The following is a 15,010-nucleotide window of genomic DNA, read 5'->3' as shown; positions in this document are numbered from 1 at the left end:
TTTTCTCTATCTTTTTTTTTCTTGTTCCATGTTCGGGTAGAATCATTAAAATACATTACAGTTTTTATTTTAAAATTACTAATATTTTAAAAAAATTTAATGTCAAAGTTTCTCTTATAAAAAAATGGAGAAAACCTATTTTCTTATTCCTCTCATAAAAAATTAGGAGTATATATGGATTAGATTTGCACAAAATTTAGTTTAAATCTAGTTATATGAATTTGATTTTAAATTTTTCTAAATCTGGTTTAAAATTTAGATTTAATTTAAAATTAATTTTAAATTTAGTAAAATATATTATAATTTTTATATTATTATTATTTAATTATTATATTAAAATTATTTAATTTTAAAAAATTAATATTAACTTATATTTATATATTTTAATCTGTTAATAATATAATTTTTCTTATATTGATATTATGTTAAACTAAATAAATATTTGGATATTCTACTTTCTATTATCTATTCACTATACAAATTAATTATACTAATTAAATTTTATATTATATTATATTTATTTAAAATTAAATTTAAAATAATTTTAAAATTAAAATTTGATTTAAAACTAGTTTTAAATTTGATTTTTGTTGAAATCAATTTTAAATTTAATGCTTTATATTAGGTTAAGTTTAAACCTAATTTTATGTTAAATTAGTTATAAATTTATTTTTAAATTTAAATTTTAAGGAAAACTGATTTTTAATAAATTTATAAATTTAGTTTTTAAGATAAAAATAATTTATTATTTACATAAAATTAGTGAATTTTAAATTTTTTTAGTAATATTTATAATTATATTATGTTTTATATAAATTCTCAGAAAATATTTATTAGGAGTATTATTAAATTATTTTTAATAAACACATTTATGATAAAAGTTTAAATTAAATCTAGAAAATAAAAATTTATAATTTTAAATAATAAAAAGTTATTATGTTATAATATTTTAAAAAATTTAAATATAAAAATAATAGTAATTAATTTAAAAATAATTTTATATTTTAATATAATATTTAAATTTTAATAAATAATATTTTAAATATTTAATCTTAATTATAAGAATTAAGATTAATAAAAAACTATTAATCATAAAACGTAGAACATAAAATATTACCTCATACATAATATAAATTTATATAAATAAAGAAATTTTCAGTTTTAGAATATAGATTTAAAATACGAAAATAATTACACAAATATATTTAATAAAAAACTAATTTAAAGTGATCTAATTTCAAATGAATTGAACTTTCGTAACTGAATTTTTTTCCACACCTTATCGAAAACAGGGGCAACATTGTCACAAAAAATAAAATAATGTTATTGTGCCCAAGCAGAGAGAAACCTATAAATACCCCCAAACTGAACCTTCATCAACACGAACCCCTTCCTTCTACATCATTGCCTTCTCCCTCTGCTATCTGTACAAACAAAACCTCTCGAATTCAGTTCAACAATGGCCGCCACCCTTCTAGGCCCACCTGAACTCTACACGCCCAAGCCCACCACCACCTCCACGTCATCAAACCCCACCGCCACGTCATCAGAGCCATTCATAGACCAAATGGTCTCAAGCTTCAACGCCATAGCAACCCAACAAAACCCTCCAATGGGCCTAACAGAAAACATGTCCCCAACATTTCTCTCCACAGGAAACCCATCTCTCGATTTCTTCTTCCATGTTGTTCCCGACACACCCCCTCAAACACTCCTCCACATTCTCCAACTCGCCTGGGCCCACAACCCCCTCACCGCCCTCAAACTCGTTTGTAACCTACGTGCCGTCCGTGGCACCGGAAAATCCGATCGCGAAGGCTTCTACGCTGCCGCGCTCTTCCTCCACCGCCACCACCCCAAAACCCTCGCGTTCAACATCCCCTCCCTCGCCGATTTCGGCTACTTCAAGGACCTTCCTGAAATCCTCTATAGGCTTCTAGAAGGTTCCGAGGCTCGCAAAATGCAGAAAGAGAAGTGGCAAAATCGAAAGCGAAAGGCTTCGACCCAGAAAAAGGAAAAGGTGAAAAATGAGTGTTTGGAGTCCAAAGAAATTAGGGTGATGAACGCGATTAAGAGGGTAAATGCTGAGAAAGAAAGTGCTCATCTTTTAAGAGAGGAGAAAAGGGTTTCCATGGCTAAGAAGCTCGTTGACCGTTATTCAAACGACCCAGATTTTCGGTTCCTTCATGATCGTATCTCTGAGTATTTCGCGGAGTGTTTGAAGCAAGATATGCAGTTTTTGAATTCTGGATCGGTAACAAAAATCAGTCTTGCTGCTAAATGGTGCCCTTCTGTGGATTCTTCTTTTGATCGTTATACTCTGCTGTGTGAGAGTATTGCCAAAAGGGTTTTCCCTCGTGAGGTTTATAAGGAGTATGAAGGGGTTGAGGAGGGGCATTATGCTTATAGGGTTCGTGATCGGTTGAGAAAGGAGGTTTTGGTGCCTTTGAGGAAGGTTTTGGAGTTGCCTGAGCTGTATATTGGTGCAAATCGTTGGGATTTGATTCCTTACAATAGGGTTGCTTCTGTGGCGATGAAGTTTTACAAGGAGAAGTTTTTGAAGCATGACAAGGAGCGGTTTGAGGCTTATTTGCAGGATGTGAAGTCTGGGAAGAGTACCATTGCTGCTGGTGCTTTGCTTCCTCATGAGATTATAAAGTCTTTGGATGATGGAGATGGTGGTGATGTGGCTGAGTTGCAGTGGAAGAGGATGGTGGAGGATATGCTTAAGAAAGGGAAAATGAAGAATTGTTTGGCTGTTTGTGATGTTTCTGGAAGTATGAGTGGGATTCCCATGGAGGTGAGCGTGGCATTGGGGATGTTGGTATCTGAATTGAGTGAGGAGCCTTGGAAGGGGAAGGTTATTACTTTCAGTCGCAGGCCGCGGCTTCATTTGATCAAAGGGGATGATCTTAAGTCCAAGACTGAGTTTGTGAGGAACATGGAGTGGGGGATGAACACTGATTTCCAGAAGGTGTTTGATTGCATATTGGAAGTGGCTGTGAATAGGAATCTGAAGCCGGATCAGATGATTAAGAGGGTGATTGTGTTTAGTGACATGGAGTTTGATCAAGCATCGGCAAACCCTTGGGAAACTGATTATCAAGCAATTGTTAGGAAGTATAGTGAGAACGGGTATGGCTCTACTGTGCCTCAGGTAGTTTTTTGGAATCTGAGAAACTCAAGGGCCACCCCGGTGCCTGCCACTCTGAAAGGAGTGGCACTAGTTAGCGGGTTTTCTAAGAATCTACTGACATTGTTCTTGGATAGTGATGGGGAGCTAAGCCCTGTAGATGCCATGGAAGCTGCTATTTCTGGCCCAGAATATCAGAAACTAGTTGTGCTTGATTAATTGCGTATTGTAATGAGTTTTTTTTTTTTTGCTGTGTAAATTATATAATTTAATAAATTATAGAAATACAGCTTATTTGGGTTACCTTTTTCCTTTCTTTTACTGGATTCTTATATTCCTTGATTTCCATCCATATTTTATATGATGTTTGCAATTTGGTTCATACTTTCCAGTATTAAATTTAGGGTGGAACTAAATAGGATTAGCTGGCTGGAAATGGGAGCTAATAATTTTAGCTTAACACAACTTTTATAATAATTAATAGTGAAAAAAAAACTTACAATTTATGCATCTAAAAAAAGGGGACTTTGTTTTTTATATTTAGAATACAAAAAATATTATTAGTTGTTTCTTATAAATAAAACCAGATGCAGTAGTTAGCTGGTAATTTATGCTGACGTTTGGGTTGGGTTCAGGAGGAACAGAAAAACAAGTGTGAAGTAAATAAAAATGACAACGAACACGCCCAGGGGTTCACAAATAAATGAAGGTGAACCACTGAATTATGAGGTTTTCTGTTGAGGATAATGTAATTCATAGTAGAGTACTTTTCTAAAACATCTGCCATTGCAAAACTTGCTTCTACACAATTTTCTGTTTTTGTTAGCGTTGTGATAGTATAAACCACCTTGAACTGGAACCTTATTAATTGATTCTAGAGATTCCTTCTCTGAAATTGCATCGATGCTACTTGGTAACAACCATCTCCTCAACTACAAAGTAATCTGATAGAAGCCGGATATGTACATTTGCAAAATGGAAGTTGTGCTGGCTGCTTGAAGGACAAGAGTGTATAATATCTGAGATCAGCCTTTGTTGACAGTCACACTGATATTGTTAAGGCAGTAGGCAGAGCTTGAATATGGTGAGCTACTGGAATTTTCAGTTCAAGCCTACTGTCAGTTTCTAATTTGGTGCAGTACAGTAGTTAAAGGCTGCAAAGATTTTGTAATGGCAACTGAGTCAGTTCTATGTTCAAAATGTTTCTTTAACAAATCAGTCTTCATGTCTATTTTGAATTGGTACTTTATTTTAATTTGGTGATCTATTGTTGCATTTGATTGTATGGTGGGATCGAGCCATGTTAGGCCTTTTGCTGTACATCAGTTTGATTTGATGTTACAGATCATTAGCTCAAAGGGACATAGGAAGGGATCTTCTTTAACTGAACTAGTAACATTCGTGCATTGCTGCATCGTTTACTCATACTGCAATGTTAATGTTGTTTCTGGCTACACCATCTATAAAAAATATATAAAATTTTATACTCAGGTAGTGCTTAAAATATATAAAATTTAAAAGAATCTATAAAAAATGAAACTGAGTTTCTAATATACTAGATGTTGTATTTTCATTAAGGCTTATTATTTGTTGATTCATTAATAAATGTCCTTAGAATATTCGTTAATAGGACTCTTATAAATTCCAATGGTTGAGATGCATTCTTTTGGCGAGCGTTTGTCAGGTGGTGGTTGATTTTTCACTTAAATGGAAAATGGAGGTTCCTCAAAAATAAATAGTTGTTTCTTTTATGAAAACCAGTCCTAAATATGTAGAAGTTATAAAATCAACAAATTGAAGGACTTTAATTTATTGTAAATAAATAAAAATTATATAAGTTATGAATATACCATTATTGCATTATGAACTCTGTTTTTTTGTCCTTGAAACCTGAAATCATAAATTTTTGAGACTTTTAAGCACTTTAGTAGTAACCTGACGCTTAAACTGTTTAAATTTTTAATGAAAGAAATTGAAATCGGGAGCGTAAAACCATTTTAAAATAGTGGGTGTATTTTTAAAGGAGGTTATAATATTAGTTTGTATTGATTTAAGTGGTAAGAAAGATTGATTTTTCTTTAAAATGTCTCAAATCTGACTCATAAATAGAAAAAATAGTTCCTAAGAATTTTGCTCCTTCAAATAAATTCACCGATTTCGACTCAAATTAATTAAACTCTAATATGACTTATAAATATTAAGACAAAGAAAAAAAATATTTATAGTTATTTTAAAAATATAAATAAGTATTCTTTAAAAAAATTAATATATATTTTGTTTTTATCATGTAAAATAAGTATTATTTTAAAGTTGAAATTAATAGACATATTTGATTCATTTAAAAAAACAATTACTTATTTTTTAAAAAATTCTCTTAAAAAGTTAGTAAAAACAAATATTTTTAAAAAAATTAAATAAGCACTAAATTTATAAGCATTTTAAAAGTTAATAAATGTGAATTAGATAGTGGTTAAAAAATTAAAGATGATTTTTTTCTGAAAAATAAATAATTTTTAATAAAAGTTTTGTTTTTTAAGTCTTGAAGCCAATAACCTAAAAAAATTAAAGTGCTAAATCCAAAAACAAAATAACGTTTGTTATGAAAAATTAAAGTGCTATTATTTTAAAGTTGAAATTAATAGACATATTTAATTCATTTAAAAAACAATTACTTGTTTTTTAAAAAATTCTCTTAAAAAGTTAGTAAAAACAAATATTTTTAAAAAATTAAATAAGCACTAAATTTATAAGCATTTTAAAAGTTAATAAATGTGAATTAGATAGTGGTTAAAAAATTAAAGATGATTTTTTTTCTGAAAAATAAATAATTTTTAATAATTTTTTTTTAAGCCTTGAAGCCAATAACCTAAAAAAATTAAAGTGCTAAATCCAAAAACAAAATAACGTTTGTTATGAATAATCTGAGATAAGAGGCACCAAGGTTACTGCCGTCGTGTGCTGTGTAGAGTGTACAAGAGATAGACCCAAACGCTGGCTACAGTCTGTCATACATAGGTTTATGAAATGTTTGTTAATGTAACTTTGTCATTGACAGTGTGAAAGGAAGCATCAATGATGGCTATGGCAAGAGCTATGAATATGATTACAAGGATGAGGAATAGGGTTGGTCCTATTCTTCTACTATGCTCTCCAGCAACAGCTACTCATTCACACTCCTTCCATTCCCTTAACCCATCTCTCTGTCCTTCAAAATCACACCTTTTCGCCTTCTCCTCCATTTTCCTTCGCTCCTTCTCTCACCATGTTCCAGGTTCTCTCTCCATTCATCTTTTTTTCTGTATTTTTGTAAAAATGTGATCTTTATTAGCATATCAATGATGGGTTGATTTCAATTAAGTAATTGGTTTTGAAGTTTGGAATGCCTTGATAATTTTAACATAACCCATGTTTACTTTCTATTGTCTGGCTGGAGTTGAATACCAAATAATTTCCATAAACTCTTTCTTACTTGTCCCTATATAGGTGTTTGTTACTCCTTCCCTAGTGTATTGATAGATAGTCCCTAGCAAAAGAGGCCATAGCCCAGAAACACTTGGAGAAGAAGAAAAAAGGAGATAAAACAAATAAATTTTTTCTTGTAAGTTAACTAATGCATCTCATGTTTTGGAGGAGTTAATAAAAAAAGCTTCTAAAAAAGTAGAAGAGCATAAATTAATTTGAATTCACAGGAGAAATTTGATTCATTTTTTTGTTCATAACAAGTTTGATTCTTTTTGTTTTCTTATTTTTATTACTTATTGAGAAGTTAAGCCAAACTAGGCCTATGATTCTATGAAACTTTTACCTTAACTGGTTCGTTGAATTTGCAGGTAATACAAGTGATGAAGGTGCAGCCACAGATGGGTGGGAAGAGGAAGATGAGGCTGAACCTAAGGTACTATGTCTTTAAGGTTGTTATTGCTTTATTGTAGAACTCTTCAATTCAATTATATAATGAATATGATTAAAAGTTGCTCGAAATTGGTGCGTAGATCGGTGATGGGGGTGATGGTGGTGGAGTTGCCTTGCAAAATGTTCCTTGGGGTCAGCGAGCTCTCTCTATTGCTGAGGAGGTGCTTATGCAGTTCAGTGAGGACATCAAACTTTTTGCTTTCAAGACTACTCTTCGTGGATATGTTTATGTGAGATTGGACAAATTAACTGCTGAGTAAGGTTTCAACCTGTGTCATACACAACATCTAGAGAACATGTTTATATTCTTTTAATTAGCTTATTTGAGGGGAAGGGAAGAACATAGCACCTCACCTGCTATGATTAATTTTTTTCCCCAAGGCCCTTATCTCTTCCATTACTGTCTCTTCCACATTAGGAACCTTCAAGGCCTCCTGTTTAGTGTATGGAATTTCTGTACTATCGAGGTTAGAGGTAAAAGCACATAACACTGTAGACAGGGCATTTTAAGACAGAATTTAAAGATAGGATAGAGAGTACATGGCTGTATTTCCTTTCTGAGAGCAATGGGTAACTTCAACCTAACTTATGGGGATTCATGAATGCTTGGAGGTATCACCAGTTCCAACTCTGTTGCTTGCTTGAGTAAACAAGTGTCTTGGCATTTGTAGACTGTGGTTTTACATCTCCCTGAGTTTAAATTGCCAGCTGTATAGGCGTGTTAGGATTAGATGGTGTGACAGGTTCAGTGTTTAGAAGAGTTAGTTTTTTGGATAGATTTAGTGTTTAGGATGGGTTCATAAGGAGGTAGGTGAAACTGTGAAAGTCAAAAATCATGTTTCACCTAAATTCTCTCCTTGAAGAGGAGAGGGGTTGTGGAAGCATGCAGTGCTTTCAAAGACGGTAACATTGAGGCAAACAACAGTAATTAATGGATCATAGCTCTTGTAGCACTTTTTAAACGGAGAGTAGCCAATAAAAACGCATTATGAGATTGAGGGTCTAAGTTAAATTGGGTACAGCTAAGAACACTAAGTGGCAGAACTGAGAGGGGAGGAAATGAAAAATTGTTGAAATTTTTTGTAGAGGTGTTCAAAGGAGAGAACACAGGTCCACATTCTATTGATGTGGTAGGTGGATGTCAAATTCTATAGGAACACTCTTAATATGCGCTATCCAATACTTTGAATTTATTTATTTTATGTAAATTAAATTTCAGAGAAAAGTATTTCCAGCTTTCCTCATTTTTTAAAGTGTTGATTAAGTTTGGAGACAAACTTTAAGAAGCTGGGATCACTTCATTTTTAGAATTCATTCTTTTATATTTGCATTCCAAGTTCAATCATCTTTCTCCAACCTTCACCTACTAATATAGTGAAGGTCTTAGCTGTCTTCTGCTTAAATCATTTACTATCTAACATCATCTTATACCATTTTTTCTTTTCCTTTTATTTTCAGCTAAACTACTGGTGTAGTCCCAAATTAGCTTCTTTAGGATATTTTGAAAGTAGGATTTTAGAGGGAAAGGTGGACAAATTTCTATTTTTAAAATAAGTTATGTAATGTTTATATATATATATATATATATGTGTGTGGGGGGGGGGGTAAACCCTCACTTTGATCTTTGAAAAATGCAACTTGACTAAAGTCAGTCCTCAAAATTTGAAAATTTAATTCCTAAAATTAACAATTGTCAATCACATTAATTTTTGCTATTAAGAGATGTTAAAATTAGGAAAAAGAGTTGATGATTTATCATATTAATTGACACATGACAGTCTATTCTTGACATAAAATGACGTCGTTTTAAAATTTTTCAAAAATAGTTTATTTTCATCCTTTATTTTTAACATTTTTGAGCAATAAGGTTTCTCATCGTCTTTTATTTTTTCGCCTTCTTCCATGGCATCTTCTTCTATCTTCTGGCTACTGCTACAATGAATTGTCAAATGTAAGAATGATAAAATTAACATTTTCAACATTTTTGAGGGAAATTGCAACAATCTTTCTCTTGTTAGTCTCAAAGAGGTTTTGAACTGCAAAGGGATCATTGTAAAGAAATATAAGGATTTCACAAGTGGTAGCTTTTAGGACATAAGAAGAATCAAGAAGTTCTAAAGTAGCAAATTTGAGACTCTTTCACTGAATCAATCACAATGTGTTCTTTATTTATAGATTTGAAGTTTGAATCTGGTGAATAAACAAAAAACACTCAAAACGAAGGACTTTTATAGCGTAAATGTCATTACACCATTGTCGGAGGAAGGAAGAAGATAGAGCAAAAGACGTGGAGGGATTTTATTGCCCAAAAATATTAAAATTAGGAACAAAAATGAACTATTTTTGAAATATTATTAAACAACATAATTTTGTATTAATAATGTACTGTCATGTGTCACTTAACTTTATATCATTATTCTATTACTCAATTTTAACGTCTTTTTACGGTAAGGACTAATATAACTGATGATTGTTAATTTTAAGAACTAAAAATTTAAAATTTAAGAGATTGATATGAATAACGCTGCATATTTCAGGAACTAAAGAGAAAGTTTACTTATATATATAAGATTAAGAGTTAGACATTAAGTTTATGCCAATTTATCATTTTATATATTTTATTTTAAAAATTATCAAATTACATAGTATTTATTAGAAATGAAATTTGTACACTTGTTTTTTCTTCCAAAACTTCACTCCCAAATCACACCCTTGGTGCTAAACATTTGTACCAATTTGTGCATAGCTTGTGCTAAAAATGATTTGTGTAAATTTTTTGAGCTTGTAATATTTGGCATGGAAAAAGATGTTTTAAGATCCACAAAAGATTTAGACATCATGGCAGATATCTTAGACTTGATTGCTCGAGGGTGCATAATTTACTTATGAGTTTATGGTGCCTTCTAGTCTATTTGATATGTAAAGCTGTACAAACTGTATTGTGTTCAACTTTCTTTTTCAGATATGGCTGTCCAAGCATGGAAGAGCTTGAATGCTACAATCAGAAATACAAGAAAAGATTAGATGAAGTTGGAGCACTTGGAGAGATACCTGATGATTTAGCTCTTGAGGTAACGCATTGCAGCTATGTCCTGTGTTTTTGCAACCATGAAATATTTTCAGTAGTGACTGTTCCTTTAAAGTGTATTTGGTACTTAACAAAGCATAATTTCGCTCCAAAAGGTTTCATCCCCGGGCGCTGAGAGGATACTAAAAGTGCCAGATGATCTTAGGCGATTCAAAGACATGCCTATGAGAGTCTTATATGCTGAAAATATAGACTCCAATTGCCCAGAAAGGGATGGAGTTTTTTTGTTAGATTCTATAGAAAAAGACTCAGAGATATGCGTGTGGAAGTTGGCAGACGTTAAAGAGAATAGAGACCCTCTTAGAAAAGGAAGACCTTTTAGTCGTAAACAGAAGGATTGGAGATTAGAACTGCCATTTAACCTGCATAGAATGGTAACTCTGTACATTGAATATTTGTAAAATCTGATTTTGTTTTGATTCAGAAACACAGACACTTTTGCTCCCAATTCTGCCTACTATTTTCCTAGTTACGATGACTAGATATGATATGTGGTAGTAGTTTGAGAAAAGATAGTTGTTAGTCTTATCACTCAGCTGAGTACCAGATTTATTTTTCTGGTTTTCAAAATTTTAAATGCGATTGGAATTTAAGTAGCTGTTTCTTTGGACATATTATTATTTTGTAATATTTAGAAAATGAAGCTCTTACCATAAGCACATGTGCATTGCTACAAGAATTTAGACCATAATCTTTACTCTTTTCATTATGTTGCTTATAAAAGCAATAGCATTTCAATTTTAATTGTATCATTTTATTATTGTTTATACTTTAGTTTTTCAATTATATCATTTAATTCTCAACTACATCTATGATGTAGGCTAACAAACAAAAGTGCATATTTACACTTCAAGTATTTGTAATTAAATTTATAAGTGTGGCTTGTTAGGCTCGACTAGGATTCCTCTCTTCCCTTTACTGGAAAAGGCTCACAACATAAGGAAAGAGCATTCCATGTAAAGAAAAAGGAAAAGAATGAATTGTACTATTTTGCTTAATAACTAAGTTGTATTACTGCTTTGAAGTCATAACGTGGCTGTTGTATAATTATTTACGAACTTTTCATTTTCCTCGTTCCTATCACCATTTTTATAGTATAAGACTGTGAATTACATTTTTATGATTGTAAAGTAACCAAACAATGCTTTTATTTCTTGGACTTGATGGAGTCATATCGTGTCATGATACCATCCATCATTTGAATTTGTTAGTGTTATTTCCCTTGCATTAATTGCTGATTAGTGTGACCCTTCGTTTTGAGCAGTGACGAATAGATTATATGTAATGAGGTGCAAGCTGCAGGACCACATTCCTAGTGCTTGCTTTGTCTTTGTCTTTTTACTTACTCTCGACATGTCATTATTTTGAATTCTTATTCAGCATGGAACTGTTTGTGGCCTGGGTGATGATTATTGTAAGGGTGACATTTGTAAAGAATAAATCATATTTTAAGGTTTGATTTATATTTTTGGCTTAAATATGTTTTTATTTCTTGTATTTGTGTGAATTCTTTGTTTTAGTTCCTTTAATTTTATTTTATTATTTTTTGTTCCATATATTTTTACAAGTTTTTGGTTTTGGTCCTTTATAATGTGGCTCTAACAACTTCTCAATTAGCCACATCAAACTCAAGGGAATAAAACAAATAATTTAAGAAAATATAGGAACTAAAACATAGGGACTAACAAAAATTTGCAAAAATACAGAAATAAAAGATATATTTAAACCTATAACGGTGTATATTTTTTAACTTTTAAAAATTATCACCTTGATCTTAATGGCTTGCTTGTTTTCCCATTTTTCTTCCAACCAAAATCTATTTTCAAACAAAAGTCAACAGTAAAAAAAGTTATGCATGATCTTTTATTATGTAAATTGGATATTGGTAATATATATATATTTATATATATAGGAATCTATTAAGTTCTCCAAGCAAGTTGTAAAACAATGCGGTATAAGTCGTTTTGGGTGATGAGTTTGTCTAAATCTAATTGTTCAAATGAAACTGCTTCAATTAAATTCAACTATTCGAGCAAGTCAATGTAGAGATGATTATGAACCTGAGGACAACAATGAATTTTGTTAAATTTCAAGTCTTCAAACTTTTGTTGCACACCAATTTTTACCTTATTTTTGCTCATAGGCAGGCAAAAACATTGGTACAAAGATTTAAATATCATATCATCATAATCAGATACTTTAAAATACCAAAAGTGTACCTAATCTAAATTAAAGCATATAAAAATAAAATTAAACTAATTTTCCAACTCTCAAATTCCCCTCCCTTATGCACTTTCTAGCTTCTGGAATGAAGCATTAGGGACATTTGTTTCTCTAGGCTTTGGGCTTTAATCCAATAATTGTCCGAATTATTTGAATTGGGCCAATGACTTAGTATTATATTAATCCACCATTCATGAAAGGCAAATGTGACAGGTGAAAGAAAATGAGACAAAACTAAAACCTACAATACCCAAAAAACGAATCTGATTAAACCACATAGCATTCCAACAAATTTATACAATTGAAGTGAAAATTGCTTAAGATGTGAATTTGCTCTCAAAACTGGTTGAATATCATGTATGAATTTGAAGGCATAGTTGGAAATCTATGGCTTTTAGCCAAAGTTTAGAATCAAAGTGGAGGGAAGATGTCAGCCAAGACATGATTCATGGCTCTTGCTTCTCCCTAAAAGGACCAATCAATGTTATGACCCCATCACCATGTCACGTTTTCATTTTATATAAATTGGCAAGATTCCTTAGACTGGGGTACCCAAAGTACTAATTTGTCATACTGTGTGGGGCATTGATCTGTTTGTTGGGGGTTCCCATATTAGTACTTTGCTCTTACTTGAGTTTAAACTCCCTCTATTTTTCCACTGTAGTTTGATTTGGACTGCAAGAGATTCCAATCCCCTCTTCATATGTTCATTATTTGATTCTATGGTGGTTGAGGTCGGAGAGAAATTTAACAAAATTATGGCTGACATGTTGATATGATATCTTTTGTGCCAACGCCATCAAAATATTATGACATAAAGTTGGTTATCATAATTAAAGAACGAATAAAACTTCCTTATAATTTTTCAGTTCATACTTTTGCTGCTATTTTTTAATCAATGGTTTCATTAATTCTAATTTTTAAGATTGATTTTAAATCTTTAAAATTAATGAATTGTTATTAAAAATATAATATTGATTATACTTTTATATTCTCAACATAATTAAATATATTTTTAAATCACAATTTATCACTTTTAAGTATTTAATATTATTATAAATTATAAAAAGAATAATTTTAAGTTAAAACTAAATATTAAAAAATTACACCTAATATTTTATACTTAAAAATTGAGCTAAAGATTGAAACGGCATAAACTTTCAATCATGAGAAGGAAAAATACAAGCAATAAACGAGACCACAAGTGAGCGATATAACAAGACAGAAAGAAAGAAAGAAAAATTGAAGTGAAGGAAAAAAGAGAAGTACAGCACAAGCACATGTAAACGTGTTAAGTGGAGATTTTTTTAGTACTAATCAATCAAAATCATATATGCTGAAATTCATGACCCTTTAGGGGAAAGCATGTAGGGTCTGATAATGCAACTTCAATGATCTATTTTTGGTCTTGAAGCAATTCATACAATATTGAATTTTTTTTCTTTTGCCATTTTTGTAAAGATTTTTGGATGGCAGTTCTAGAAAGTGGAATTACATTGTAGTAATCAAGGGCCACCAATTGACATGTTATCTTTAAATTTAACTAATAGTAATTTAATCCTACCTACTACTTCATGGTGTAGAATTCTTAAATTTATCTAATTACAAAATGGAGTAGGTGTCAATAATCACTTCTTTCTTTTAAGTTTGTTTAATATTTTTATTCCTTTCAATCAGTTTAATGCACTGCAAATTTCTCCTTGTTAGATCAACAGATATTTAATGTTTAAAAGGTTGAAGTTTAAAGCAAAAAAGTATTAAAACAAAGCAAGTGATTTTTTAATTATTTCTATGTGAATTAAACAAAGCATGGCATACTTTGTAATATTTGTGTGTACTATTAATTTATGTTAGTGTGTATACATATAAATTATGAATGTTTTAACAAAAAAATTGTATAAATTTCCCATTATATCTGTCATTTTTATTTTGTAATATCATAAAATAAAAATTAGATGAATTTTATAACAAATATAATAAAAATTGTATATCAAGAAAAAAGAATAGAGTAAAAAGTTTAACTTAATTTTTTAATTAGTATAAAAATATGTTTATATATTTTATGTATTTGTACTTCTTTTTTATTTTTATCCATTTAATTGATATAATTTTTTTACTCTTTTTTTCTGTTTTATCTTTAATTAGAATAAAGTGAGAGAGTAAAGAAAGCTTATTTCTTTTCTTTCAGCTTTATAGTTATTTTTTTTAAATGTTAACATCAACCCTTTCAAAGAACTAAAAAATTGTCAATTTGAGTTTACAAAATTAAAACTAATAAAAAAGAATGTATTTATTATACTTTCATAATTTTAATATAATATATTTGTTTTTAATAACAAAAAAAAAACAATCCTTTTAAATGTTTAAAATCTGGCTAACAAAATTTAATAACTAATAATAATAAAATTTTATTAAAATATTTGTTATACTTTGAAAATTTTAATGTGACAATTTTATATTTTTTTTAATAAAAAAGGGATTTGTATTCTAAAGGTATAAACTAAACTTAAAAAATTATTTGATTTAAAATCCTTGAAGCAAAAGAAGGGGTTTGTCTTCATTAATTGTTATGTGAAGTAAAGTAAAATGAAAAATATTGTGTTTAATTCTTGCAAGACAGAAACACCCATTTGTATATTTGTCATCCTTTGATT

At 30.4% G+C, this 15,010-nt stretch overlaps 2 protein-coding genes across 2 annotated transcripts; both read left to right on the top strand.

The window, feature by feature from the left end:
- The first annotated feature begins 1,459 nt into the window (after positions 1–1,459).
- Positions 1,460–3,352, top strand: LOC113870377. The gene has a single exon (XM_027506972.1). The coding sequence runs from the start codon at positions 1,460–1,462 to the stop codon at positions 3,350–3,352; it is 1,893 nt and encodes a 630-aa protein (XP_027362773.1).
- Positions 3,353–6,106: 2,754 nt separating this feature from the next.
- LOC113870376 lies at positions 6,107–10,534 on the top strand. Its single transcript, XM_027506971.1, has 5 exons — positions 6,107–6,404; positions 6,964–7,028; positions 7,126–7,301; positions 10,008–10,116; positions 10,229–10,534. Exons 1-5 carry the CDS (start codon positions 6,206–6,208, stop codon positions 10,532–10,534), a joined length of 855 nt encoding a protein of 284 aa, XP_027362772.1. The 5' UTR covers positions 6,107–6,205.
- The last annotated feature ends 4,476 nt before the right edge of the window (positions 10,535–15,010 follow it).

The sequence above is a fragment of the Abrus precatorius genome, unplaced genomic scaffold, assembly GCF_003935025.1.
Source record: "Abrus precatorius isolate BTA unplaced genomic scaffold, Abrus_2018 Scaffold6, whole genome shotgun sequence".
Taxonomy (NCBI): Eukaryota; Viridiplantae; Streptophyta; class Magnoliopsida; order Fabales; family Fabaceae; genus Abrus; species Abrus precatorius.
Note: the sequence above shows the minus strand (reverse complement) of the source record. Positions and strands in the feature narration are given on the sequence as shown.

Coding starts and splice junctions, on each gene's coding strand:
- LOC113870377 (XM_027506972.1), top strand. CDS start 1,460: ATGGCCGCCACCCTTCTAGGCCCACCTGAACTCTACACGCCCAAGCCC.
- LOC113870376 (XM_027506971.1), top strand. CDS start 6,206: ATGATGGCTATGGCAAGAGCTATGAATATGATTACAAGGATGAGGAAT. Junction 7,029..7,125: donor AAGATGAGGCTGAACCTAAG/GTACTATGTCTT, acceptor ATTGGTGCGTAG/ATCGGTGATGGGGGTGATGG. Junction 10,117..10,228: donor CTGATGATTTAGCTCTTGAG/GTAACGCATTGC, acceptor TCGCTCCAAAAG/GTTTCATCCCCGGGCGCTGA.